General features: G+C 36.4%; 1 protein-coding gene across 1 annotated transcript; it reads left to right on the top strand.

Moving 5' to 3' along the window:
- The first annotated feature begins 6,036 nt into the window (after nt 1–6,036).
- On the top strand, nt 6,037–25,628 carry LOC121423903 (NADH dehydrogenase [ubiquinone] 1 alpha subcomplex assembly factor 2-like). Its single transcript, XM_041619437.1, has 5 exons — nt 6,037–6,216; nt 10,070–10,156; nt 10,994–11,109; nt 24,288–24,348; nt 24,975–25,628. Exons 1-5 carry the CDS (start codon nt 6,102–6,104, stop codon nt 25,076–25,078), a joined length of 483 nt encoding a protein of 160 aa, XP_041475371.1. The 5' UTR covers nt 6,037–6,101; the 3' UTR covers nt 25,079–25,628.
- The last annotated feature ends 446 nt before the right edge of the window (nt 25,629–26,074 follow it).

Genomic DNA, 26,074 nt, shown 5'->3' with positions numbered 1-26,074 from the left:
AGGAAACTTTGTGTATCTTATTTACAATGTAGCATAAGAAGGGTTTACCTGTTGTGCATGAAGTTTTGCGTCACTTACAAACAACTTTATGAAATGGCTCCAAGCTCATTCTGTGGTTTCCACAGAGAACATATGAAATGATCTTTTTATCATTAAAAACATTCTATATGTTATACAGGTAATGTACATGTATCTTTTACAGCAAAATGTATATTATCTCGCTACCTCTCACGCACACACAGTTCTTGCAGCATTCCCTCCCGGCCCCCTATACTATTGGCTGTATGCAGCAGGTCAATCCAACCTCCCTCGCTCAGACAAGATAAAGTACAAATTGCTTTGAGACAGAACTGCACTGCCAATTTCAATAATTACATTTTGGAAATAAATTTTAGATAAATCTCCATTAAGGAGATATTTTAACCCTGTGACAACCAATTAACAAATTTCATATGCCTTGTAGAGGGACTATTTGGTTCCACTAGGCAACCAGTTAAACATTCTGCATATTTTGTCACCCTGAAATCATTGAATATGTGTGGAAGCGCCGTGGTGTAGCGGTTCTGACTCTCGCCTTGTAATCAGAGGGTCGTGTGTTCGAATCCCACCATGGCCTAGCGACCTTTGGCAAGGCGTCAATCCACACATTGTCACTCTCACCCAGGTGCTAATTGGGTACCGGTAGGAAACAACAGTCATTGTGGTTGGTTTAGCATGTTTGCGCCTAACAGGCTGCTTGAAATGCTATGAATCCAGTGACCGGGTAATAATAATTGTGAAGCGCTTTGAACAGTCGTAGATTGATAAAGCACTATATAAATGCCAATTATTATTATCATTATTGAATAACTGGCAAGGTCTGATGATCCCCAATAATCAGTTGCTCTGGTTGAGGTATCAAAGTGATTTTCACACGCTATTTCTACCTGACAGCAATTCATGTCTGTCTTCCTTCAGATCCTGGAACTCCATATATCGAGTCTTCTTCTCTTGATAGGGCAATCAGTGTAGATATTCTAAGATTTTCCCTGACAATCAGCAAGACTTGGCTTGCTCTTGTTGAGGTATCACAGTGACTTTCACATCCTGGTGATCTACAAAAAAGCTAGTCTGGTCTGTCCTCCTTTAGATCCTGGCACCCTCTCATATGTCAATCTTCTTTTCTTGGTTGTGCCATCAGTGTACATATCCTCAGAGCTCAGTTGACCTAGGGAATACAAATTCATACTTCTATTGTTACAATGAAGAAGGAATGCTAATACAATAAAGTATTAGAGCTATGACCATCCAGGGTGATGTTTTTTTTCTTTTGACCTGTTGAAACAATATTCTTCATTTATTATTAAAAGAGAATGACTCTAATTGATTTAAGCATAACAAAATGCTAAATTTTGAACATGAAACGATGAATGATAAATAATCGGATCTGCCAACCTTGCGCAATGCGAAAAGACATTCCAAACAAAAGTAAGGAATCTGCCCACACAAACCTCAAAACCAAGCTTCATTCTGTGATCCACAAAACTGTATTTTAAAGGGGAATCCAACCCAAATAAAAACTTGTTTTTAAAAGGAAAAGAAAAATCAGGAAAGTTGATAGGTGAAAGTTTGAACAATATTGGACAAACAACAAGAAAGTTATGAATTTTTAAAAGTTGTAAATATTGGTAACCACTATACCCATGGAGACTTCAAATTGGCCGCATATGGGATGTCATAGTGATGTAAGGCAAGGACTACTCTTCCATGTACTCCAATACATGTCATAGCTAAAATGTCATTTTTCCTAAAAGTATTATTTCAAATGATATTTTTATTTATGAGGACATAAAACAATAAACTACCTGGGTTATATTTAGATTGCTGCCCCAGGGGAATGGGTACTCAGGAGAAAACCACAAATCCCTGATGATAAAGTACATGGCCTATGGGAAAGTTGTCCTTTCCCCTTGTCATAATTTACTTACCAAGTTGCCAATTCCCGCCCTCTGAAGCGACGTAGACCCTGGTTTAATCAGTCTGTACTTGTTGCTCGCCAGCACCGACGTAAAGCAGAACGTAAATGGCGTAAAACACGACTAGACTCAGATCGCACATTGTTCATAGAAGCTAATAGGAATGTATGCCAAATCATTGATACCGCTAAAGAAGATTTTTTGAAAGATAAGTTAGGCTCGTGTTCTGTCAAGGAGGTATATCAGATCATTCATTCACTTTTGAACAAGAAGTCGAATCAACTTCCCTTATATGAATCTGCAGCCAGATTAGCTCATCAATTCTCTTCGTTTTTTGTTAACAAGATAAGGAGAATAAGAGCTGAACTTGATGCATGTACTGTACCTGTTAACATTCATTTTACTGATATTGAAAACCAAACTATTCCACTTTTCACAGAATTTCAGGTGCTTTCTCAGTCAAATGTATCCAGAATCATTATGTCTTCTGCTACTAAATCCTCACGTCTTGACCCCATTCCTACATGGATTTTGAAAGAAAACATCGTTCATTTATTACCATTGCTCACAAATTTAATCAATCAATCTCTTTCCACAGGTATTTTCCCTGATCAAGCACATTCAGCAATCATCAAACCTTTTTTGAAGAAATCAGGGTTGGACGTAAATGATATCAGTAATTATAGACCGGTCTCAAACTTATCATTTCTAGGTAAACTCATCGAGAAGGCGGCATGTACTCAACTAGCTGATCATATTGAATCTAATAATATTCTTGATCCTCTCCAATCTGCCTATAGGCCAGGTCATAGCACCGAGTCTGCTCTGATCAAAGTAAAAAATGATATCATGTTTTCTCTCGACTCTAATAATGTAGTTTTCATGGTGCTGTTAGATTTATCTGCCGCGTTTGATACAATAGATCATAACATTTTCATATCCCGGTTATTCAATAGAATAGGCATTAGGTCCACAGTCTTATCCTGGTTTCAATCATACCTGTCTGGATGGACTTCGCAAGTTGATATTGATGGCACATTGTCAAATCCCATAACTCTAGAATTTGGACTCCCTCAGGGGTCAATAGTCGGACCCATAGGCTATTCAATATATACTCTTCCAGTTGGTGATATCATCCGAAATCACTGTATCAATTATCATTTTTATGCTGATGACATACAGTTATATGTTTCTTTTGATCCGAAGACTCCTGGAGCTCTCAATAATGCACTGGTTAAACTCCAGAATTGTATATCAGATATAAGACAGTGGATGATAGTGAATAAACTAAAACTTAATGATAATAAAACTGAATTTTTTGTTGTTGCCTCTACTTATAACTTGCGCAATCTTCCAAATGTTCAACTTGATGTTGATGGTACACTCATTAGACCATCAGAAAAAATACGAAACCTTGGTGTCATATTTGATTCCCGCATGTCAATGACGTACCATATCTCTCATATCTGTAGCACAGTCACTTTTTATTTAAGGAACATTTCTAGAATCAGAAGGTATATTGACCAGTCTGCCTGTCACAATGCTGTTCGTTCATTGGTTCTGTCTCGTATTGATTATTGCAATGGGCTCCTTTCTACAATTCCCTCTAATCAATTAGCCCGTGTTCAACGACTACAAAATTGGGCAGCACGATTAATTTTACAGGTTTCCCGGGATCATCCTTCCCAACCACTCTTTAACTCTCTTCACTGGCTTCCTTTCAAACAGAGAATTACGTTCAAATTACTCGTGATTGTCTACAAAACACTGAATAAACAGGCTCCACAGTATTTAAGTAACTGCTTGAATCTGTATACACCAACTAGAGCTCTTAGATCGGCCAGTGATCACCTTCGCCTCACATATTCAATGACTCGTACATTAGCTGGTGACAGAACTTTTACAGTGTCGGCTTCAAAATCCTGGAACAACCTGCCACTAATAATTAGACAGTCTCCATCATTAGCAATCTTCAAAAAGTCATTAAAAACTTATCTGTTTAATACTTTGTAGTTTTTGAAATATTACATTGTAAGCGCTTTGGGCCTAATGGGAAAAGCGCAGTACAAATGATAAGTAATAATAAATAATAATAATAATAATTTCCTCCCGAAATCTCCATAGTATTAGTGATCTCAAACGAACTGGCCGAAATTATGGTTAGTCTTATTTCAGGCCATTTAACTTTTGATTGAGCTGGGCAAGTACCTGATTAACATATCAAGTCTTAATGTACTGTTAATTGTAACTAATGTCAGTGAATTAAAGCAAAATCTATCGAGGGATTGATTTTTAATGATTTTTTGATGAGCTATGATATAACACGTGAGTGAATGGGGGTCTGTAATACTCATGTGTGCCCTATAGCGCTACTACACTTCTACACTGTCGTTGCTATGGCTGGGCGTCGACTGCTAGAAATCGGTGGTGAGAATGCTTCAAACAGTTTCATGCAAAGTGATAGGTTATGTTTAACAACATTTGATGAGTATGTAACTCGGCATTTAGTGCATTTATCGACTACGATGCTGAAATGACGCTTTCAAATGTATATTCAATGCTTATTATCATTTATCATGCAGAAATGCGAGTTTCTACTGCCAATAGGAGATCAGATCTGGTTGGTTTGAGAGTGTGAAATGAAACAAGTAGGAACTTCAAAATGATAAATAACATCTAATTATCATCAGGATTCCTATTTTCAATATATAGAGCACGCAGAGAAAGAAAGATGAACAAAACATTAAAATACATAAACTTGTCTCAGTCAGATGTAAAACATCATAGATTGCGCACTTAATTACTATTCACTTCGTTGAAAGCTACAGGAGGGGGGGGGTGGTGCTGAGTCGGGGTACATACTCCCATCCTGGCGTATAAGAAGGGCGGGGTTGATGCCTATGACACCCCCCCTTCTTCCTCCAAATTAACGGTTATAATAGGGAAGAGAGAAGAAATGAGCAAAAGAAATGCTTACACTCTTTGTTATCAATTTTCTTTTATTTACTTTGTTTATTCTTATGCGAATACATAGGTAATAAATCACCTTGAACGAAATTAAACATGTAAACAAAAAGTTGTAAATCCACACAATACATATTTAGCCCATTGATGGACATCAAGCAAGTAGAACTTGTAGCTGCAATACCATAGGATTAGGAAGTGCACAAAATATATGAATGGAACACTGCATTCTTACATTAAAATGAGAGGTGTCTAATGAGACGTTTCATTTTCTTTTAACACGTTTAGTCAGATAAGGTATTGAATGCAAGGTATCATGAAATCTCTTCAGGAGAACACACTCTTTCTTTTGAGACCAACATTTTTGACTTTTTGTCATTTGACCCTCAGTATAGGGCACACGAGATTAATTCATCTGCGCGCAAAGCATGCCGGACAGGCGTAAGTAAAGATCACATGACTTTATTGATTAAAATAATTCATTAAAAATAGATTAAATGTTTGTATATCAAAAGAAAAACGATAGAGAAAATGCTACGTTCATACTCTTTCATAATTAAGGTGTTTGGGGAGGCTAGACTGCATTTTTGTATTTCATTTTAATTATTATTACCCACAATGCAGTTCTGGTTTTTCTGGCAAAGAACTGGTACTGTATGTATGTATGTATGTATTTGAGTTTTGTCAGACGTGTATCAATCAGATATGATTATTTACGTCTGGGACCGACCTTTAACGTCACCATCCGAAAGACGTGACCAGGGCTCGAACCTCTGCATCAATTTGTAACTTCCCCACAGCTTGGATTACAGGCGCACGCCACAACGCCTGGCCGAAATTATGGTTAGTCTTATTTCAGGCCATTTAACTTTTGATTGAGCTGGGCAAGTACCTGATTAACATATCAAGTCTTAATGTACTGTTAATTGTGACTAATGTCAGTGATTTAAAGCAAAATCTATCGAGGGATTGATTTTTAATGGTTTTTTGATGAGCTATGAAACACGTGAGTGAATGGGGGTCTGTAATACTTATGTGTGCCCTACACGCTCTGAAAAGTTAGAGAGGTGTTTACGCCATCTACGTTCATTCGTGAATTGTGCCGATGTGCGCTAGCTCGACTCACGTACGTACGCGATCTCGACGACGATCCTCGGCTCTACCGACCCTCCTCACAGGAAAATGAGTTTTCTCCGTGGACTTTTCAGATCTTCGAAACAAATCCGTAGAGTGCTTGTTGGTACTGATGATTTGGGAAATAAGTATTATGAAATACCTGGACACACAAATAAACAAGGTGAATATTACCGGTAACTGATGATGTTGTGTAAAGCCTAAGGTGATCACCGACAGCTCACACTCGACTCACTGTCACAGCAGGCGCTTTAGACAGCTGGCAGCCGTCTGTTTCGAGGAGTTTTTTAACAATTTTTTTTAATTCTCCTCGTACACAGACGGCTCGCTATCGTGCAGCCACCATTAGGGGACTTGCAATGCAAAATCCCCCCGTCGGGGCTCTTCAATTTTTGTCTTTAATGAATAAAAATTTTGAAAATTAACGCGACCAAAATGCAAATTTATATTCCCTCTTGGCATTAATTGCCCCAAAACGGAGAAAAATGAAGTTGAAAGGAACAAAAACAGTGACTTACCTCGGCTGTCGCGCAAATTCACTTTCCCGTTTTATCCGATCTTAAGTACATAAACATATGGCCATTGAGTCCCCTGTACAGATCGCGCTAGAACTTCGGTCTCTGTATTTGGTGAGTGAAGCCAACGGAGTTCAGCTGAACAACCAACAAAACAGAGACCGAAGCTTTTGGTCTACGGGCGGACCTGTGCATATCGTCATGTACCGGTACAGTGCGTATCAAATAAAAAAACGGGACAGATTTGAAAAGTCTATAAAATTTTTGTTTCAAATAATGATGTGTATATTTTGGTGTTAATAGATGCTCTAAGGTCTTATCTTTGAAATGCAATTAAAAAAAATAAACTTTATTCATGCTTGAGCGAACACAGGACGTTTTTGTTGGGGGTTCAAAAAGAGGCTTGCGCCAGAATTGAAGAATATGTGTATTAATACAATGATCAGACTTCTTGCTAATCAGGGGGCGATTGCACGAAAGGGTCTTTGCAGCCGCCATGTAAATTGCATTTTGAATAAATCATCTGCAAACATATTTCATTCGTCCATTAAAATGAATTATTTTTTTATATTAAAATGATGTGATATATCCTGAAATTGTATAATTATAAAATTTGATTTAAAAGCAAGCTAACGAATCTTATTCTTTATCATAAATTTCAGAAACACCTCGCTTATAGCGTATCATAAAATATGGGCGACACGAAAGACGGTCCTTGGAAAGACCCTTTCGTGCAATCGGCCTTTGGAGACTTCCTCTAGACCTTTTCATTATCTGTGCCACAATTTTCGAATTAGTATATGCTGTCAAATTTCATTTACAAAGTTATTTATTTAATTGAATTATTTTGTTTTTTCATTTAAACTTCTCTTACCTTTTAATTTTCCTTCATAAGTAACTGAGAAAAGAAGATTTTTTTGTCAACCCAGCCAAGCAAGAAGATTTGAATTATTAATTGGGAAAACTTGTGATTATTCAAATCGTTTTATTATGCGAAACAAATTATGTAACGTACCTTTAAAAGACATGAATCTATTTTTCAATGGGTCATTAATTCCTTGACCAAGTTTAATTGCTTGACATGAAACACAGGAAGGGATTCATGTCTTTCAATGACAATGGTGTATTGAGTCAATTTTGAAGGAGCTAGTTATGGCAGATCGGGTAAAATGTATTAAAAAGTGGTGAGCGAGCGAAGTGAGCACGCAAATATTCCCACTTTTTTTAATTACAATATCAAATTTTGTGATAGATTTTGACATAATATTCAGAAAATAATATCATATTTTACTTTCTATCTTTCCTTTTATTTCCCGTCCACTTTTTTTCTTGGTCATGATTTTTTTTAATTGAGGGGGGGGGGAGCAACCCGAGCGCCCGCCCATCTGTGTGGCTTTGTTCAAAAGGCACCATAACCTTTGTAGCACATAATGAAAGGATTTGAACAAAAAATCCATGCTCTCCCATAATTCGGTTGAAAAAAATTATTTTAGCTTGAAGGAATATTCAAAGCTAACAGAGAGCATATAAAAAAGAAATAAAAGAATAATTCAAGCAAATAAATATATCTGAAAATGAATTTTGACCGCATGGTTTGAAAATTATTGCAAAGATGATGAAAAGGTTAAGAGGAAGTCTGCTAATTAGCAAGAAGTCTGATCATCATATTACTCATATTCTGCAATTCTGGCGCAAGCCTCTTTTTGAACCCCCAACGAAAACGTCCCTTGTTCGCTCAAGCATGAACAAAACTAATTTTTTTTTAATAGCATTGGAAAGACAAGACCTCAGAGCACCTATTAACACCAAAATATAGACATAATAATTTGAAACTAAAATTTTATAGACTTTTCAAATTTGTCCCGTTTTTTTTTATACGCACTGTAGTAGTAGTACTAGTCTACTAGGTAGACCAAAAGCTTAGGTCTCTGTTTTGGTTGTTCCGCAGAACTACCGTAAGGGCACTAGTATTCAACCCGTTAGGAGAGTTTCCTAAAATACATGTATACAAGGCCGATTTCAAAACATTGCATCGATCGGTCGCAGGTAAATAGTATGAATATTTATATATTGGATGGCTCAGAAAATACCAGAAATATTCTAAGAGTTAGGGAAAATATTCCACTGATTTGTGGAAATCGAAAACTTCAAAATCTAATAACTTTCTTAATCTTTTAATGGATTTTCCTTAAGATACACCTTCAATATTTTTTTTAATTATTTTTTCTGCTATTTTTACAATGAACTTTTCTTCACAGTGACCTTTCCCTTTAAAACTTTTTCCTAATATCAAGTCTTCATAGAAAGAAACAGAGACTGAAGCTTTTCATTCTTGAGTTGTGAACTTTTTTTTTATTTAAGGCTCTTTCATATGACTTTATTGCCTAAGGCTGCAAAAAAGTACAAATATCTATGAAAGGGAAATCCCATAATTGATATTAACATTCATTTATATAATTTGTCAATATCATATTTATTGAAATGTTAATTTAAATTGTGTAATGTGTGTGTTTTGATCAGTTTAGAACAGTTTTATTAGTAGTTGGAACTGGGCAATAATACTGACTCTGTGCTTGAGAATTATTTTAGACACAGTCACACTTCATTATGCTTTTAATTGAAAAAGAGAAGTGTCTGGACTATCTGCCTTTTGAAATTTTTCACTTTTCTCAAGTGTGTGCTCGCTTTGTGTGTGTGTAGAAAGTCCAAAGGAGTTGAGTGTGCCAACTTACCTGTATGTGTCTTATAATAGTTTGAGACCAACTAATATTCAAATTTGTGATTCGAATGGAAATGATATGAATGAGTAGGGAGTTCGATGACTTTTTGAAATCTTGAAGAATCCCAACAAATTTGGTATCATTGGAAAGCTTGTGAAATAGAAAATTAATGGTGCTTCAATCAAGTCATTGTCTGATATATTGACAGAGATATTCCAATTTACAGGGAAAAATATGCAGAGTTTGTTCTGTCCAAAATAAATATTAAAGGCTTGTTTGAGTGGGGGAGACAGTTGCTTTTTGAAATCTTGAAGGAATCCCAACAAATTTGGTACTATTGGAAAGCTTGTGAAATAAGAAAAAGAATGGTGCAAATCAACTCATGATGTCAAATGTTGACAAAAATTTTCTTTTTAAAGGGGAGAATGTGCAGATTTTTTTTTACCGCAAAAGTAGATTTTCATAACTTACCAAAAATGCAATGAATGGCACTGTGTAATGCGCTGCTATGCGAGGCAAGGCATGCCCTTGAACTGTACATCATTTTATTCATAAAACTTCAAAGTTTCTCATGATATAGGTTTGTATAGGGTTTTTCCTTCTCTAATGGCTTCATACTTGTTTTATACAAGGGTGCACAGACAGATAAAAATTATGAAAGTGGCATTTTAACCGAACTCCCTAGAATGAGTATCAGGGGTTACATTAAAGCTTGACAAGCCTCTACGCTCAAAGAATTTATGGGTCATTCTTTATCCCTTCTACACTACATTTATTTCAGGTCGAGTAATCAAACCCAAGAGAAGTGTGGAAGCAGTTGTTAGTCATTATGAGTACGAAGCAGGAATGGTACCCATTGAATGGGAAGGTAAGGTGCACTTGTTTATTTACTCATTTATGACTGGAGTAGTTTATTTATTATATTCATTTATCCATTCATTAATTTATGTATCATATGAATATTAGTAATTGTTTTTATATCTAATAATTCATTATGTATTTCTTGAATTATATTTATTTATTTGCACATTTATTTATTGAATTTTGTATTTGTCCTTTCATTCATCAATTACACATAATTCCATCTATCAATTCATATTTCCATTCATTCATTTGTTCACCTGGCATGCATAATTCACATTCTCCAACTTTTTATAGTAACGCCTTTCTTGTACTTAAAGGGGTACTCCAGGCTGAAATTATTTGTATTTGAATACATGTAAAACAGAGTAAAATTCACAGAGAAAAATGTTAAAAATTTCATCAAAATCGTATAACAAATAAAGTTATCAAATTTTAAAGTTTAGCAATATTTGTGAAAACAGTTATAATTATGCAAGTCATCATCATTATTCATTAGGTGGGCTGATGTTGTCACATTCCTTTTCCTTTATATGTTATTACATGAAATCTTTATTGTTTCATTCTTTCATACATATGTAAATGATGTGTCTCCCTTATGATGAAATAAGTTGCAGAAAAATATAACCAATGCACCTAATCAGTTGTCAATCCCATTGTTTTAGTTATTGATAGAAAAATATGGAATAAACCTATTCTCATATAATAAAATACAAAAGAACAAGTGGGGACATGACATCATCAGCCCACCTAATGTAGTATTCATGAAGACATGCCAAGAACTGTTTCACTGGAATAATGCAAATTAATCGGTACTTTTCTTTGTTGTTGTTGCCAATTGTAGCTTGGGTGAGAGGGAAAAGGGAGTTACCCCCGACTGCAGAAGAAATTGCAAGGAGAGAAGAACAGACTCGGATTATCAAACTCAGGGCAGCAGATGTGGAACTCAAGGATAAAGAGGTATGTTTGAAACATGCTATCCAAAGGGACAAAGAGATATCATTGCAGCCTACATGTAGCTGTCAGAATACTAGATATCCCCCTTTGACAGGCAGTTTTGCCCCAATTACCATATGTACTTATTAAAGGCAAAACAAAACATCGCTCCCTGTTTAAAAAAAATCAATGTTGATACCTGAAAATAGTATGGATATAAAAGTTACAGTATTAAAATGCCGTCATGAAAATCTCACAACACAAAAATCATTGGATGTATTATAAAGATATGAAATATAAGTGACCTTCTTTCAGTTGCAGGAGTCCGTTGTTACAGAGAGTTCGTTGCATTTCAAAATTGTGCCATGTATTTATTAGTAGCGCCCTCTTTCGATGAGAGTGTGCAATGCTCATACATGATCGTTGATTGGTGCACTGATGTGTGGAGGCGGGGCAACGAGCGATGAGGAACAAGTGTTTTGCTTCTAGGAAGTACGTTCCCATATACACATCGGCGTTTGCGAAGTGCCGTTGCAGTTCGGCCGACCAGCGTGTCTTGTGTTTACAAAGAATCCCCACGTTTCCACTGCCGCCATGTCCTCGCACTGATAATGAGCGCTGATTGTGTTATGATACGGTCATGTGGTCGCAGAGGTCAAAGGCCAGTCTAGTGTGTCTGTGTGACTATTTATAGAAATCCCAACACCATTTGGATTTATTACGTAGCATGCCTGCATGTTCTAACTCCCTCCGTGCATAACCTATGTACACTGTAGGTCAATGCTTTTTCTCATGCCGTGTCGCTGCTCCATGTATCGTTTTCTACTCTTTTTTTTGGCTATATACTCAAACTGATGAAGGGGGGGGGGGGTGGGTGCGGAGTGTGAGTTCTTTGGTTTGCTCTCGAGTATTTATTCTACAAAATTGTTACAAACGGTAATGGTTATTTTTTAGTATACCAACTGTAAATTTATGTAAAACAAACAGAACTTTTTTGTAATGATGACTTTGTTTTTTATTATGTTTGCATGTTTTTAGGTCCATGATAAGACCAAAATGAATGATTCTGAAATCCCCAAGTATTTTTGCAACAATCAAAGTACCAGGGGCCGCAGAACGTTTTTCAAAGGGGGGGGGTGGCTAGCTGAGACAACTTGTGGGGGGGGCTGACCATCATTGGCTAGAAATCACAATCATAATGACAATATTATGGTCAATTTTACGTATTTGTACACGGTTTTGGAAGGGGGGGCTGATGTGATGACGCCAACTCGGTTCCGCGGCCCCTGCATGTTAGAAGTGTAAAATTTGCAATTGAATTTGTTTACTCAACGGGACTGTTATAGTTTGTATAGGCCTATGCCTAGGCCTTTTATTGTCCAAACAATTGTAATTTATGTAATTATGACTTTGTTTTATGCTTATGATTTTTTTTCGCTTATACGACAAGACGCGGTAGTTTTTCATGGGCTTACAGCTTAGGTCTACTTATGAGTCTACAATAGTATTCATTATAGCCTTGGATTACATCTTTCATTTTATGAATTGTGTAATCCTATAATGTTGATTGAATTTTGTACCCCTATTCTGGTTTGTGTGTGATTTATTATATTGTGGTTGGAGCTTACGAATCACTGGCGGATCCAGGGGGCACATCTTGCCCGTGCCCATGCACCCCTATCAAAATGGTATGTAATTATATCCCAAGTGTGCAAACTTCCCCTGAGCCATGCACCGTTCAAGAACAAGTCCACCCAAACAAAAAACTGATTGATTAGAAAGAGAAAAATCAAACAAGCATATCACTAAAAAAGTTCAGCAAAATCGGAGCTAACATAATTATGATACTTTAAAGTTTCGCTAAATTTCACAAAACAGTTTTATGCACATCTTAGTTGGCATGCAAATGGGGTGACTGATGACACAAACCAGTCACTATATACTTTATTATTATGAAATATGAAATATTCTCATTTTCTCCCCATTTTCATTTGAAATAAAGTTGCTCTCCTACTATATTGTTTTATCATTATCTGGTTCAAACAATATAGGGTCCTAATTTTCAAATCTGTAAAAGCTAAAATGATATATAATTCAAGCAATAAAAACAAAAAAAATGAAATTAGTGAGTGACATAATTGACTCTCATTTTGCATATCATAGTATTGAGCATATAACTTTTTTTTTAGTCATAAATTTCTTATTTTACATCCGATTTTGATGAAGTTTTCAGCGTTAGTTTTGTTTGTTTGATTTCTCTATCAAACAACTTTTTTCTGGGGTGTTAGGTATATAGTCTTGCCCAGCGCACTTGACATGATTTACAGGCCTAGCCTATATTCAGTGGCGTAACTACGGGGGGGGGGGGGGGGGGCACGTGCGTGCCCCCATCAGCTGGCAAAAAAAACGGGGAAAAGGAGAAAAAGAGGGAGAAAGAATAGAGACGCAGTGGGAAAGAAGAAATCATTGTTCATTATAGTTTTAATTATAATTATGTTATATTACATAAGAGAAGTTTTTTTCATAACTTTATGAAACATAATTTGCTCAGGGCCTACAATATATGTCTTCATTGTTCCGGTGCTCACATTGTCTGTTTAACGAGATATATAATCCTGTTGTACCAAAACCTCTGGGTTTCAAGTCATTATACACCAAATGATTTCCTCGCACTTAGTGTTATTCTTGTTTTAATTTAAGTAATGACATATGCTTCTTTTTCATGACTACTTAAAAGTGATTGCGCAATTTTAAGGTTTTGATATAAAACATTTCCTGTCCGTGCTTACGTTCGCATTAGTAGATTAGTTGCTATATACGTCTGCTCTTCATGAATTTCGAAAATCTCTTTTTCTGATCTGAATATAAAAAAATTTTAGCTCGCGCTCGCATCATTTGGTTAGTGAAATTATACCTATACGGTCTTAGTGAATTCCTACAAACAAGCCTTAGAATGCCGCTCTTCAGATCTGAATTTCCTACATTTTCAGCTCGCGCTTCGCGCTCGCAACATTGGATTAGTGAGATGCGTATGTTAATCATGATCATTATCACTTCAAGTGCTTCATGTGCTTAGATATAATTCTAACAAAATCAGCAAGCGCTTGGCACTCGCATTAGATGACCTTGGTGAGATATGTATACTCTTAATGGATTACTAAAATATAGCCCTTAAAATGTCTATGTTTGGGTTCAATTTTGGCAAAAATTTCAGCTCGCGATTCGTGCTCGCATTGTTGGTTTAGCGAGGCAGTTATGTCTCATGATTCCAAAAATTTGCTTATAATGTCCTTTTTTAGGTCTGAATATCAAAAGTTTTCAGCTCGCGCTTCACGCTCGCATTATTTGATCAGTGACATATATATCCGTTTAAAGCTTTAAGCAACTTAGCGAAGCGCGCTCACTTAGTGACTCAAAAATTTTGCTGGTGCCCCCCAATGCCGTGACCCACGGTACGCCACTGCCTATCAGAGGCGTCGATCATGGGGGGGGAAGGGGGGGGGTGATCGCCCCACCAATGAAAATATTGGGGGGGGGGCAAACATATCGTTTTGCCCCCCCCCAATAATTCCGCATGTGCAAAAATAAAATAAGATTGTAATATGTTATACAGAAATCAGCAAGCGATATTGAGATACACAACTCGTATTTTATTTAAAATCGTGCTCAGAATGTCCTCTATTCAGATTGGAATTTAAAAATTTTCAGCTCGCACTTCGCGCTCGCATCATTTCTGTAGCAAAAACCCATACTTTTCATGATTAAATAGGTGAAAAGAATGTCTCGTTTTCAGTTCTAAACCTCAAAAGAACTCCCGCTTCGATTTGCAATAATCTTTTGTTGGATATCAATCCTGTTATTTATCAAAAACGTCCATTAAACTTTCATTTTTTTTTCAGATCAAAATATCATTTTTTTTCGGCTCGCATCTATTGTTATTTTAGATACCCACCTTAATCATTGGTACCAAAAATGCTCTTCAGAATATATAAAAAAATTCAGCTCGCTCTCGGCACTCGCATTATCTGTGTAGTGAGATTTGGATCCTCATGAGTTACTAAAAACAGTCCTAAACAGGTACCCTTTTCCTGTTTTCAGGTCAGTATAGTATTTCAGCTCGCGCTTCGCACTCGCATTAATTTGTTGGTGAGATATGTGTCTCTTTCTCATACATGTATATATAATTATACATATAATTATATATATATATATATATATATATACATATATATATATATACATATATATATATATATGGTCATTTTCAAACGTGAGTGACACGACAATCGGAGAGGTTTAAGGGCTCATATCTTCAAACTTAAAGGTTATGAATCAATCATGACTACTATATTATATACAATGTAGGACTGGCATGGGCCACTGCGAGTTTGATTTGAATTCAACAATTTGTTTAGTAGATATGATTAAAAAACGGTGCGTGAGTGACACGACAAATTTTGGACATGGGTTTCTGACCACTAACACATATGGTTGGATTCGTGCCCAAGTAATTGTCATGGAGTACTGTGAGTACCAGTAAATGGACATAAATAGTGTACCTATCTAACACATATAGTCAAAATCAATCAAACCTTCTCTATGGAAAATGGTACCCTCCTATATACCGTGAGTGACACGACATCCAAAACGTGAGTGACACGACAAGTGCAAAAATACAACATTTATCTCAACATTGAAAGTATTTTTTGCATGATCTAGAAAAGTAAAATACCATTAATAAAAAAACAAGCTTAATTACATAATAACTGCTTTCTTTAAAGTTCATAATATGTCATCCTGATGTTTTATTCTTGGTTTATGGTCATATTTGCCCATCAACTCACATTCCCTATACCATACCACATTGTCACACTAGGGCTTCTACCACTCTCCTCTTTAGAGGAGGGGGCACTTGAAGGAGGTGTTATAAGGTCTTGGCATTGACATCAACTCAAACATTCTTTTTGTGGCCTGATATCATTCAAAACTTTAACTCTTTCTCCCTATCTGTATATGAAGTTTACAGGTTCCTACAATTCAGCATCCACAACGGATGGAATAATTTTTCCTTGTCAGAAAGGTATTCTCAATAGTCGCTAACATCATCTGGCATGGTCCCTTTATACCTGAATAGCTTTTCCCCCTCGAGGTCCAGCTCTGTTCTAATCAGGGTACCCCAAAACAAAAATTGATCTACTGGTACATGGCAACCCATCCAAAGTTGCTCAAATCAAAATGCGGTCTCGGTTTGGACTTGTTGGGACCTACATGAACATGCATCATTTTGTTGTAATTATGAATATGTGTAACTGCAAATCTGCTCTGAACACACATCGGCCCACTTATGGTAGTTTGCTGTTCAGACCCTACATGTAGTTAATCACTAGCGGTATGAATGGTGGCCGAACAAATAATGATTTTGAACTTGGCATGTAGCTGCTTCAAGCAATATCCAAAATGTTCTATCAAATCTCAGTACATTCTCACCTGAAATGTTTGTTTTCTTGCAAATTTGTTTATTTCATGTCCTGGAATACAAGCTTGATGGCAAATGAAAAGGTTGATTTAATCAATCAGAAGGAAAAGAAAAATATTTTCTTTTCTGAATTTGAAAAAATGTTTGGTGTTCATGGTGATCTCTTATATCTCATGTACACTACTTTACCACTAAATTTCTGCAAATTTCAAAAAAGGATCCCTGACTTTTCTAAAGCTCTATGAGTATAACAAAGAAATAACATTGCTCAAAAGAAAGGTGAACTTTCTGCTCATTTCTGTAAATGGAGACAGTGAATGTTCGAGTAATACCTAGGTATGATTTGAAACATCACCATCACCAACCCTTTATGCATTGTAAATATGTCCATTGCTAAAGTATAGTGGTTTTTCTCTTGATACATTCATAATTTTGTGTTGATTGATTATGTTGTTATATTCTTAATCACAGTACATTCACCAAAATATGAATTAGGATCCGAGTCTTCAAACCAATGGAAAATTGTTAGGATTTTTTAAACCAAGGCAACCACGGAGAGGAGAGAAAATAGATGAACTCAATGTCAAATTCAATATTTCCATAAAAAGGAGTAAAATTAGGAAGATGGAGGAAATTATTAGCCTAAAATAGGCCTAAATGATGTCAGGAACAACATTTTGACTGTATCCCTGGTAAAACGCTTCAAAAATTACTGGATGTCCTTTTTTATACACAATATAATACCGTGAGTGACACAACATTTCGTGAGTGACACGACATTGTGAGTGACACGACACAACTTCAACAGTTAATTTTAGCTTTACCTTAACACATTGGACCAAGTTACTTTATATACAATAAGGTACAGATAAACTGTATTTGCTCCAGTACTGGGATAAATTAATTTTCAGAATACACAGCTCTAGAAAACTTTTTGCATTTAAAACGTGAGTGACACGACAACCAGTTTTGAAAACTTCGAAACCCAATTTTTTTCAGAAAAACACTTCACAGAATTTTTTTTGCTATTTAGGAGTTAGATACAATACACAGCTTGTATCTTGCCAACAAATGTGCTTCTAATACAAATTTTATATTGTGATAGGCAATATGTGAATTTTAATGCAAAAATCAACATTTTGTAACATTTAATTTCCCTTGCATAAAATTCACTGTATCTCAAGACATAATTAATACTTTTATGTAAATGAAATGGAAAAATATACTTTAAGATGTCTAGTTTAAAAAAACATTGATGCCTAATGATTTCTAGCAAGTTTTAATTTTCACCCCCATGTCCACTTTTGTTTGAAAATGACCATATATATATAGGCATATGTGTGTGTGTGTGGTGTGAGTTTGCTTGTTTTGTGTGATGCGCCTTTGGAACGTTGATTAATGATTTCGCCCCCCCCAATCTGAAAAATGGATCGACGCCCCTGCTGCCTATATTATATAGATTTCACAACCGAAGAGTTGTCTAACATATCTATTTTAAAGGAGAAGATTCTTACATCACCTAGTGATCAGACCCCGTCACTGAACGACTTTATGAAACCATATATTTAAAAAAAAGGCTTTATATGCTTTTGTGCCAAAAAGTGCTTGTCAAAAGGAGGAAAACGCAGCGACCAGATATAGATATTAGTTTTATGGCTGCAGACGTTACAGCGGGCTGAAAATCTCTACAGTAGAATTCACTAAAATTTTATAAATTCTGATAACAGCAAAATTATTAAATTTGAAAGTTTAGCAATATTTTTTGAAACTAGTCGTCATGAATATGCATTAGCTGGTCTCATGTCAGATCCCCACTTGCTCTTTTATTATGATCTTTTCTTCTTGCCGCAATATCTAATGGCATACTAAATCAGTTGGCAATCCATTTTCTTTTAGTTCTTGGAGGGAAAAATGTGAATAAACATAATTACATGCAATAAAATACAAAATAAATGAAGATGTGTTTCACCAGATAATGCAATCTTTAAAATGTCGTAAAGTATGTTATACCTTGTCCTGGCCGATTTTGATCAGATTTTCAGTGTTTTGTTTTTCTGATTTTCCTTTATCTCTTCAAATCATATGAATTTCAGATTGAAGTACCCTCTAAATAAAATGTATTACAATTGCAGATTGTAAGTATCAGGCAAGTTTTACCATGAATGTTTACAGAACAAAAAAAATCACAAAAATATGTAGACCTACAATAGGGAAACAATGCTGTAACAGAGGCCGAAATTATAACATATTTTGTAAATATGCTTTTGAAGAAATATAATTGTGATTTCGTTCGATCGACAAATAAAGCCAGATTGTAGTAGGTCTATATTGTAAAAACAGTGGCAACACCCCCCCCCCTCCTAAACGCGGCGCGTATGGTAGGGTTAGGGGATTGGAGGGATTATGTGCATCCCTTATTTGCATACCTATCAGCAGGGGCGGATCCAGCCTTCGTCAATAGGGGGGGGGGCCCGGAATTTTTTCAGCCTTATTTTCCCTGATCGGCCGCTCGAATATGATTTTTGCGGGATTTTTGTTTCTTTGAAGAGGTAGTCCTAATGGTCACTTTTTAGCTTTATTCTTATGAAACATAAATTTGTAATACAATAACCCTTATCTATATAATGCGAGCGAGAAGCGCGAGCTAAATTTTTGGGAAATCTTATGTACTTTTTCATAAAATTTTGAATATTCTCAGAAATGTTTGTTTTCCTGGAAAAAAAATGTGTATGCATATACGAACGTAAAGAGTGAGCAGAAATGAAGTGATGGAAAAGGTACTGTTAAATACTTGCTTGCAATTAGCCATGAAGACGTTACATATTTTTAAAAATCAAATAATGCGAGCGCGAAGTGGGAGCCGAAAGTTTTTGACATTTTTACCGAAGGATTGGGAATTCTTAGCACTTTTTGTAACTTAACAGAATAGGTATATAATTAAACATGCGAGCACGAAGCGTAAGCAAAAAATGTCAATATTTAGATCTAATGAACAAGACACTCTTAAATTCCAAGCCCACAGTTTTGTAAATCATGAAAAGGATGAGTAAGTGGGGATCTTCCTTACATTAATAATGCGAGCGCAGAGCGCGAGCAGAAAATTTTTGTATACGTTTTGAACTGCTTGAAATTGTACCTGTTATGGACTGCTTGCTTTTTATTGCGAGCGCGAAGCGCGAGCTGAAAATTTGTGACCTTTTTTACCTAAATAATGGAAATTCTAAGCACTTTTTGTAATCTTGGAAGGACTCTATGTATATAAACTAAACTTTATTGATACGAGCGCGAAGCGCGAGCGGAAAAATTCTGGACACTCTAATCATGTTTTGTAAATCATGAAAAGGATAAGTTATTATCAATTTTCATACATTAATAATGCGAGCAGACACTTTTTGATATCGTGATCTGAAACTGGATAATGATTTAAAGAGAGAACAATCTGCGTATCTGAATAAACGTGTGTTTTAGATTTCCAACTAGAATTTGGGTATTCTAAGTACTTTTCTTATCATGAAAATCAATAAAGCGAGCGCAAAGCGCGAGCTAAAAATATATATATTCCGATCTAACAAACGGTCAATTTAAGCTCTGTATTGCAAACACTTTGCGGGAAAATTTTGAATTGTGATGGATCACAGTTAAAAAAGAGCTGATGTATTTTATTATTATTACTTTGAGTTTTTACGTAGGACCGGGACATATTCTATAAGGGCATTATGTCATCATGAAAATGATGACTATCTTCCTATTTCTCCTCCTAAGCATGAGAGCGCGAAATCTGTTAATATTATGGCCTGAAAACTGGACATTTAAAACACTTTTGTAATTATGCATAAGATGCATGACAATATCTATCAATGCTAGCGGAAATCGCGAGCCGAAATTTTTGATAAACTGTCATCAAAGTAGTTTGATTTAGAATTATCTTTGGGATGTACATAACTCACTAATTAAAAATGCGTGCAGCGCTAGCTGATACGTTTTGACAATCTGACCTGAACAGCGGGATATTTTGATAACTTTATGGAATACAGGAAAATAATAGGTACCTGACAAATCAAAATGATAATATTCAGACCATAACACAGACATTTTTACAGAGCACTTTTTAAAAATCAATTCGTAAATCAAACAAAATAATGAGAGTTCAATTTCCCAGCTGAAATATGTTTTGTATATTGACTTCAAAGTTTGATATTTCATGCTTCATATTGAGCAAAATATGCAAATCCCCTAAAAGACAATGCGAGCGCGAAGCGCGAGCGAAAATTTTATATCCTAACAAATAGATTTTTCAAAAAAATATTTTCAAATTCTTCCCCTCATGTTATTTTATTCAATCATGTTCCTCCTCTTATGTTTGCCTTTCTTATTTTCTCCTCTCTTTTTCCTTCCTTCTCTTTTTTGCTTTCTTTTTCCCTTTTTTTCTTCTTTTTGCTCCGCCAATAGGGGGGGGGGGGTGGGGGGCCCGGGCCCCTCGGCCCCCCCCTGGATCCGCCTATGCCTATCAGTCCCAAAGTGCGAAACATGCGTCTTTTGGATAGCCATGCTTACATAAGGAAGGGTATCTGAAGTGCATTATCGGAAGTATCTGTGCGGCACTTTCCTTCTTCCAGTGGCATTGGTCAGATCAATGAAACCACACATCTAAAGAAAGTTTTTTTCGTCATCGTTCAAAGTTTGAGGAGCAGGACATCATGGACTTTGATTCAAGTTCGAGTGATGAAGAAGGGATCAACGCTTATTTGCCTCGTTATTTTTGTCCCTCTGAAGATGAAGCGGTGGTAATTATCTCGTTTTTGTCTCACCTGCGAAGCAAAGTGAGACTATAGGCGCCGCTTTTCCGACGGCGGCGGCGGCGGCGGCGGCGTCAACATCAAATCTTAACCTGAGGTTAAGTTTTTGAAATGACATCATAACTTAGAAAGTATATGGACCTAGTCAATAAAACTTGGCCATAAGGTCAATCAAGTATTACTGAACATCCTATTAGAGTTTCATGTCACATGACCAAGGTCAAAGGTCATTTAGGGTCAATGAACTTAGACCATGTTGGAGGAATCAACATCGAAATCTTAACCTGAGGTTAAGTTTTTGAAATGTCATCATAACTTAGAAAATATATGGACCTAGTTCATGAAACTTGGACATAAGGTTAATCAAGTATCACTGAACATCCTGCATGAGTTTCACGTCACATGACCAAGGTCAAAGGTCATTTAGGGTCAATGAACTTTGGACGAATTGGGGATATCTGTTGAATTCCCATCATAACTTTGAAAGTTTATGGATCTGATTCATGAAACTTGGACATAATAGTAATCAAGCATCACTGAACATTTTGTGCAAGTTTCAGGTCTCATGATTAAGGTCAAAGGTCATTTAGGGTCAATGAACTTTGGCCGAATCGGGGGTATCTGTTGAATTACCATCATAACTTTGAAAGTTTATTGGTCTAGTTCGTTAAACTTGGACATTAGAGTAACCAAGTATCACTGAACATCCTGTGCGTGTTTCAGGTCACATGTCCAAGGTCAAAGGTCAATGAACTTTAGCCGAATTGGGTGTATCTGTTGAATTACCATCATAACTTTGAAAGTTTATGGATCTGATTCATGAAACTTGTACATAAGAGTAATCAAGTATCACTGAACATCCTGTTCCAGTTTCAGGTCACATGATCAAGGTCAAAGGTCATGTAAGGTCAATGAACTTTGGCCATGTTGGGGTTTTTTGTTGAATAACCATCATATCTCTGTAAGTTTATTGGTCTAGTTCATAAAAAGAGGACATAAGAGTAACCATGTATCACTGAACATCTTGTGCGAGTTAGAGTAGTATGCAAAGTCAGCACTGCTGCTATATTGAACCGCGTGATGCAGGTGAGACGGCCAGAGGCATTCCACTTGTTATTATATAATTCAATTAGAGCAAAATAATTGATGGAACATGCGCATTACAGTAGAATGGAGCAACACATGGAGCAGAGCTGAGTCCATGCATCTAAACCGTGTTGATCAGACGTTTTCGACAAGCACAGTTGTACTCAATTCCGGGACTCAATTTTAGAAGAATAAGTTGAATGTAATTACATGGGCGCTGCTACTTGGTCAACCCCACTTTGACTTGTTTCAATTGGTCTAATTCCATTCGTCTGCAATGCTATCAAATTACCCTTCCTTTTTTTCTACATTAGAGGATTAACTACCATTTTGTTCATTTCTTATTCGACCTAATACTCAGACTGCATGCATGATAGACAAATCGGTGATTTGAACAAGTGGTCGACGTAATTCACCAAGGGGTCTTTTAGACATATGAATGAAGACCATTTATAGTATTGATTATAACCATCAAATTGTATACAGGGGCCGTGGAATGGTTTTGAAAGTGGAGAGGGGGGGGGGGGCTGACCATGCCAAGAGTCAGATTGGTTTTTTACGTCTAGAAAAAAAAAGTGCGGGGCCGGGGGGGGGGGGCTGACCATGCAAAAAAAACAAACATCAGATGGTTGTTTCTACGTCTTTTATACTCGGTTTAAAAAAAAACTTCATGTCTGCTTCCTTCTTCCGTCTTTTTTTAGCGGACTCTGTGTAGCTTCGAGGTCTTCCACGACCGCGACTGGTACCTCCCTTCTCCCTACCTTCGTCCATTTCGGGTTTATTTTTTAACTTTCTACCTTTCGAGTTGAGCACACAACACTGCAGCAAACCAATGAACCAACTATAGCGCATCTCACGTACGGTAGACTGTATGTACTATGTACAAATACACGCCGGTACTATAAACGTGGCAGTATATAGTTGCGTAATCCATTGACTGCATGTGCTGCAGCTGTTCCACAGTTTCACACAGGCACAGAGCGATCACGTCGCAATCGCATGTATCATGCATGCCCATATATGGACGGAACTGCGAGTTTGATTGGCAGACCTACACGGTCTCTTAACACAGAGGGAGACAGACAACGATTTTTAAATTAAGCCGTTGGAACTGTTTTGAATTATTATCGGCACGATAGAAATTATACAAAATCTTCAATTATAACCTATCAAAAGCATTTCTTTCGATGTTTTTGTTGGTTTCAGAGTTTTTAGGTTGATAGAAAGGCATTCATATACATGTTTCATCTCTCACTTGATTTTTTTTAAATTACATGTCTACAACGTTAGTCATTGCCTTTAAAGCATGAATTGCCCTTAGATATTTAAATCTTTAAAAAAAAACATTTTCTTCAAATTCACCCTAAATTTGCCACAAAAATCTGTTATTTCTATTCTTTGTATTCTGTTACCTAATAAAGTCCAAGAAAAATTTTATTCAGTTATATACATGTATAAGGGTCAAATGCCTTTAACTTTGTGCATTGTGATGTGCCCCCAACAGTAGCCCCCCTTGAAAAGAATATCCCTGATGAGTTAAAAAAGAAAAGGTCAAGACCGAAAAGAAAATAATTATCACATTCCAGTGTTGCGTCCAAGGACAGGAAACCATGGCAAGGCAATGGCCGAGGCCCCTGGATAAAATATAAATATTTGTCTGGTAACAAGCTTGACGTAAAATCTGTAGAAATAGTGAAAAGAAACCCCAAATTAAGATAAAGGTGTATTTAAGTTCAGCTGTGGCACAGTAGGGAAAAGATTCTCAAATATTATAGAAAGCCTGAAATTTGAATCCACATATTTTCGATACTTATTTATTCTTACTTTCACATTTTCTTTTGCAGAGACAAGAAAAGGAGTATGAAGAAGGGTTGGTTGCCAAGCCAGTACAAGTTACTGCTAAAGGTAGCTATTGTATACACTTTTTCCTTTCTTTCTACACGCATAAAAATGAACTTGATTGATATTTTACCTATCTGTTTGTAACTTCTAGTATCATTGAACCAGGAAAAGCAGTCCAAAACCTATAGACGTACTGTATCTCCATTTTCCTTTTGCTGATGTCATTGCCAGACCTGATATGGCACATTTACTGAATTAAAGCAGTTAACCTACAGCTTATCGTTACATACACTACATTGGCAATGCGACAGAAACCAATAAATACTTGTTTAGGAAATGAAAATTAGCAATTCATGTTTAGGAACTTTATTTAATGATATTTTCATTTTATGAACAAAGCAGATCAAATCTCTACTTACTGAGAGCTACTGGTATACCACTAAAGGATACCCTAAAAGTAGATTTAGTTTGCAAGTTATTATTAGCATATAATCAATTAGCATTGATTGAATAGCAAAGTTACTTTTATGCAATGGGCCCAGGCATGTCTCAGTGTGTTAGAGCTAGTGATATATATTCATAGCAGCAACTGCACTAGGACATTGAAACTGTAGTTTTTAGGGACAAATGGATGTTACATGTGTATTGTCAATGTCTTTCACCATTTTTTTCGGTTGTTTAAAAATCAGGCCATGCCTCAGCGCCTGTGTACGAGAAGATCGATTCTGGATCGGAGGCAGTCAGTACCGGTAAGGAGTTTGAACCAGCGGCTTGGAAGCCATCCAAAACTTGACCCAGATTCTATGATCTGGCTTCTACCTTCGAACAGGGAAGGGTTTGCATGAACACCTTCTTGACTGAGATTTTATCTGAATTAATACCTTCGAACAAATGGCAAGGAATTGTTTCTGAACGTTGAAAAGGTTGAAAGAATCAAATTCTGATTAAAATTGTCTTCAGCATCAGCTCCCGTTGGAATTTGGACACCATTTACCCAGTTACAAACAACTGTTGTTCATCATCTAGAGAACACTGAGGCTGGAGAGTAATGTTTCATTATTGAGCCTGGCTACTTTTCACAACCTACTGCCTAAATTTGGAACATTGGAAAGCTTTGACATTGGAGTGAATGGAGATTTTCTGCGTATCTTTCTATTTTCCAGGAGGGTGTTTCATAAAGCTGTTCGTAAGTTAAGAGCGACTTTCAAAATGACTGCTGAACCTTATACGCGAAAAGCTATCACCAATGAACAATGAATGGTGCATATTTACCACAAGAAAAGATTACCAGTCGTTCTTAAAGTTGCTCTTAACTTACGAACAGCTTTATGAAACACCCACCAGGGCTCTTTGAGCAAATCTAGAGGGAATTCAGTTTTAGGACCATTTTGTGCCTGTTTTATGCTCTATATTGACTCCACCCATTACCTAATATGGTAAAATCGTTAAATTCCCACTTTGTCTTGCCCAGCAATACCGAGATCATGCTAAGGACTGTCTGTGATGGGAAATGCTATTTGGCTGAACCCGAAAGATACAGCTATGTCACATATATTTCCAGAGCTTCCCATAAAGTCTGGTGTTGGCTAATTATCATCCACTCCACATGAAAGCGCCAAGTGCATTTTGAAGAAAACAATATTACAGGATTCTATCATACTGTGGATTCCACCCTCCTACTAAACAATAGTGACTTGCCTACTCGAACAGATGACAAGGATATTGTTGTTAACTTTGGAGAGCTGTCTAGGATCAAGTCTAACTGGATTTGAGTAAAGAGAAATCAGTC

The sequence above is a fragment of the Lytechinus variegatus genome, chromosome 11 (genome assembly GCF_018143015.1).
Source record: "Lytechinus variegatus isolate NC3 chromosome 11, Lvar_3.0, whole genome shotgun sequence".
Classification (NCBI taxonomy): Eukaryota; Metazoa; Echinodermata; class Echinoidea; order Temnopleuroida; family Toxopneustidae; genus Lytechinus; species Lytechinus variegatus.
The sequence above is the reverse complement of the archived record's forward strand: the minus strand, read 5'-3'. Positions and strand labels throughout refer to the sequence as shown.

Bases quoted from the DNA above. Each gene is read 5' to 3' on its own strand.
- LOC121423903 (XM_041619437.1), top strand. From the start codon at position 6,102: ATGAGTTTTCTCCGTGGACTTTTCAGATCTTCGAAACAAATCCGTAGA. The intron at 10,157-10,993 runs GTAAGGTGCACT...TGCCAATTGTAG, and splicing joins GGTACCCATTGAATGGGAAG to CTTGGGTGAGAGGGAAAAGG. The intron at 24,349-24,974 runs GTAGCTATTGTA...TTTAAAAATCAG, and splicing joins AGTACAAGTTACTGCTAAAG to GCCATGCCTCAGCGCCTGTG.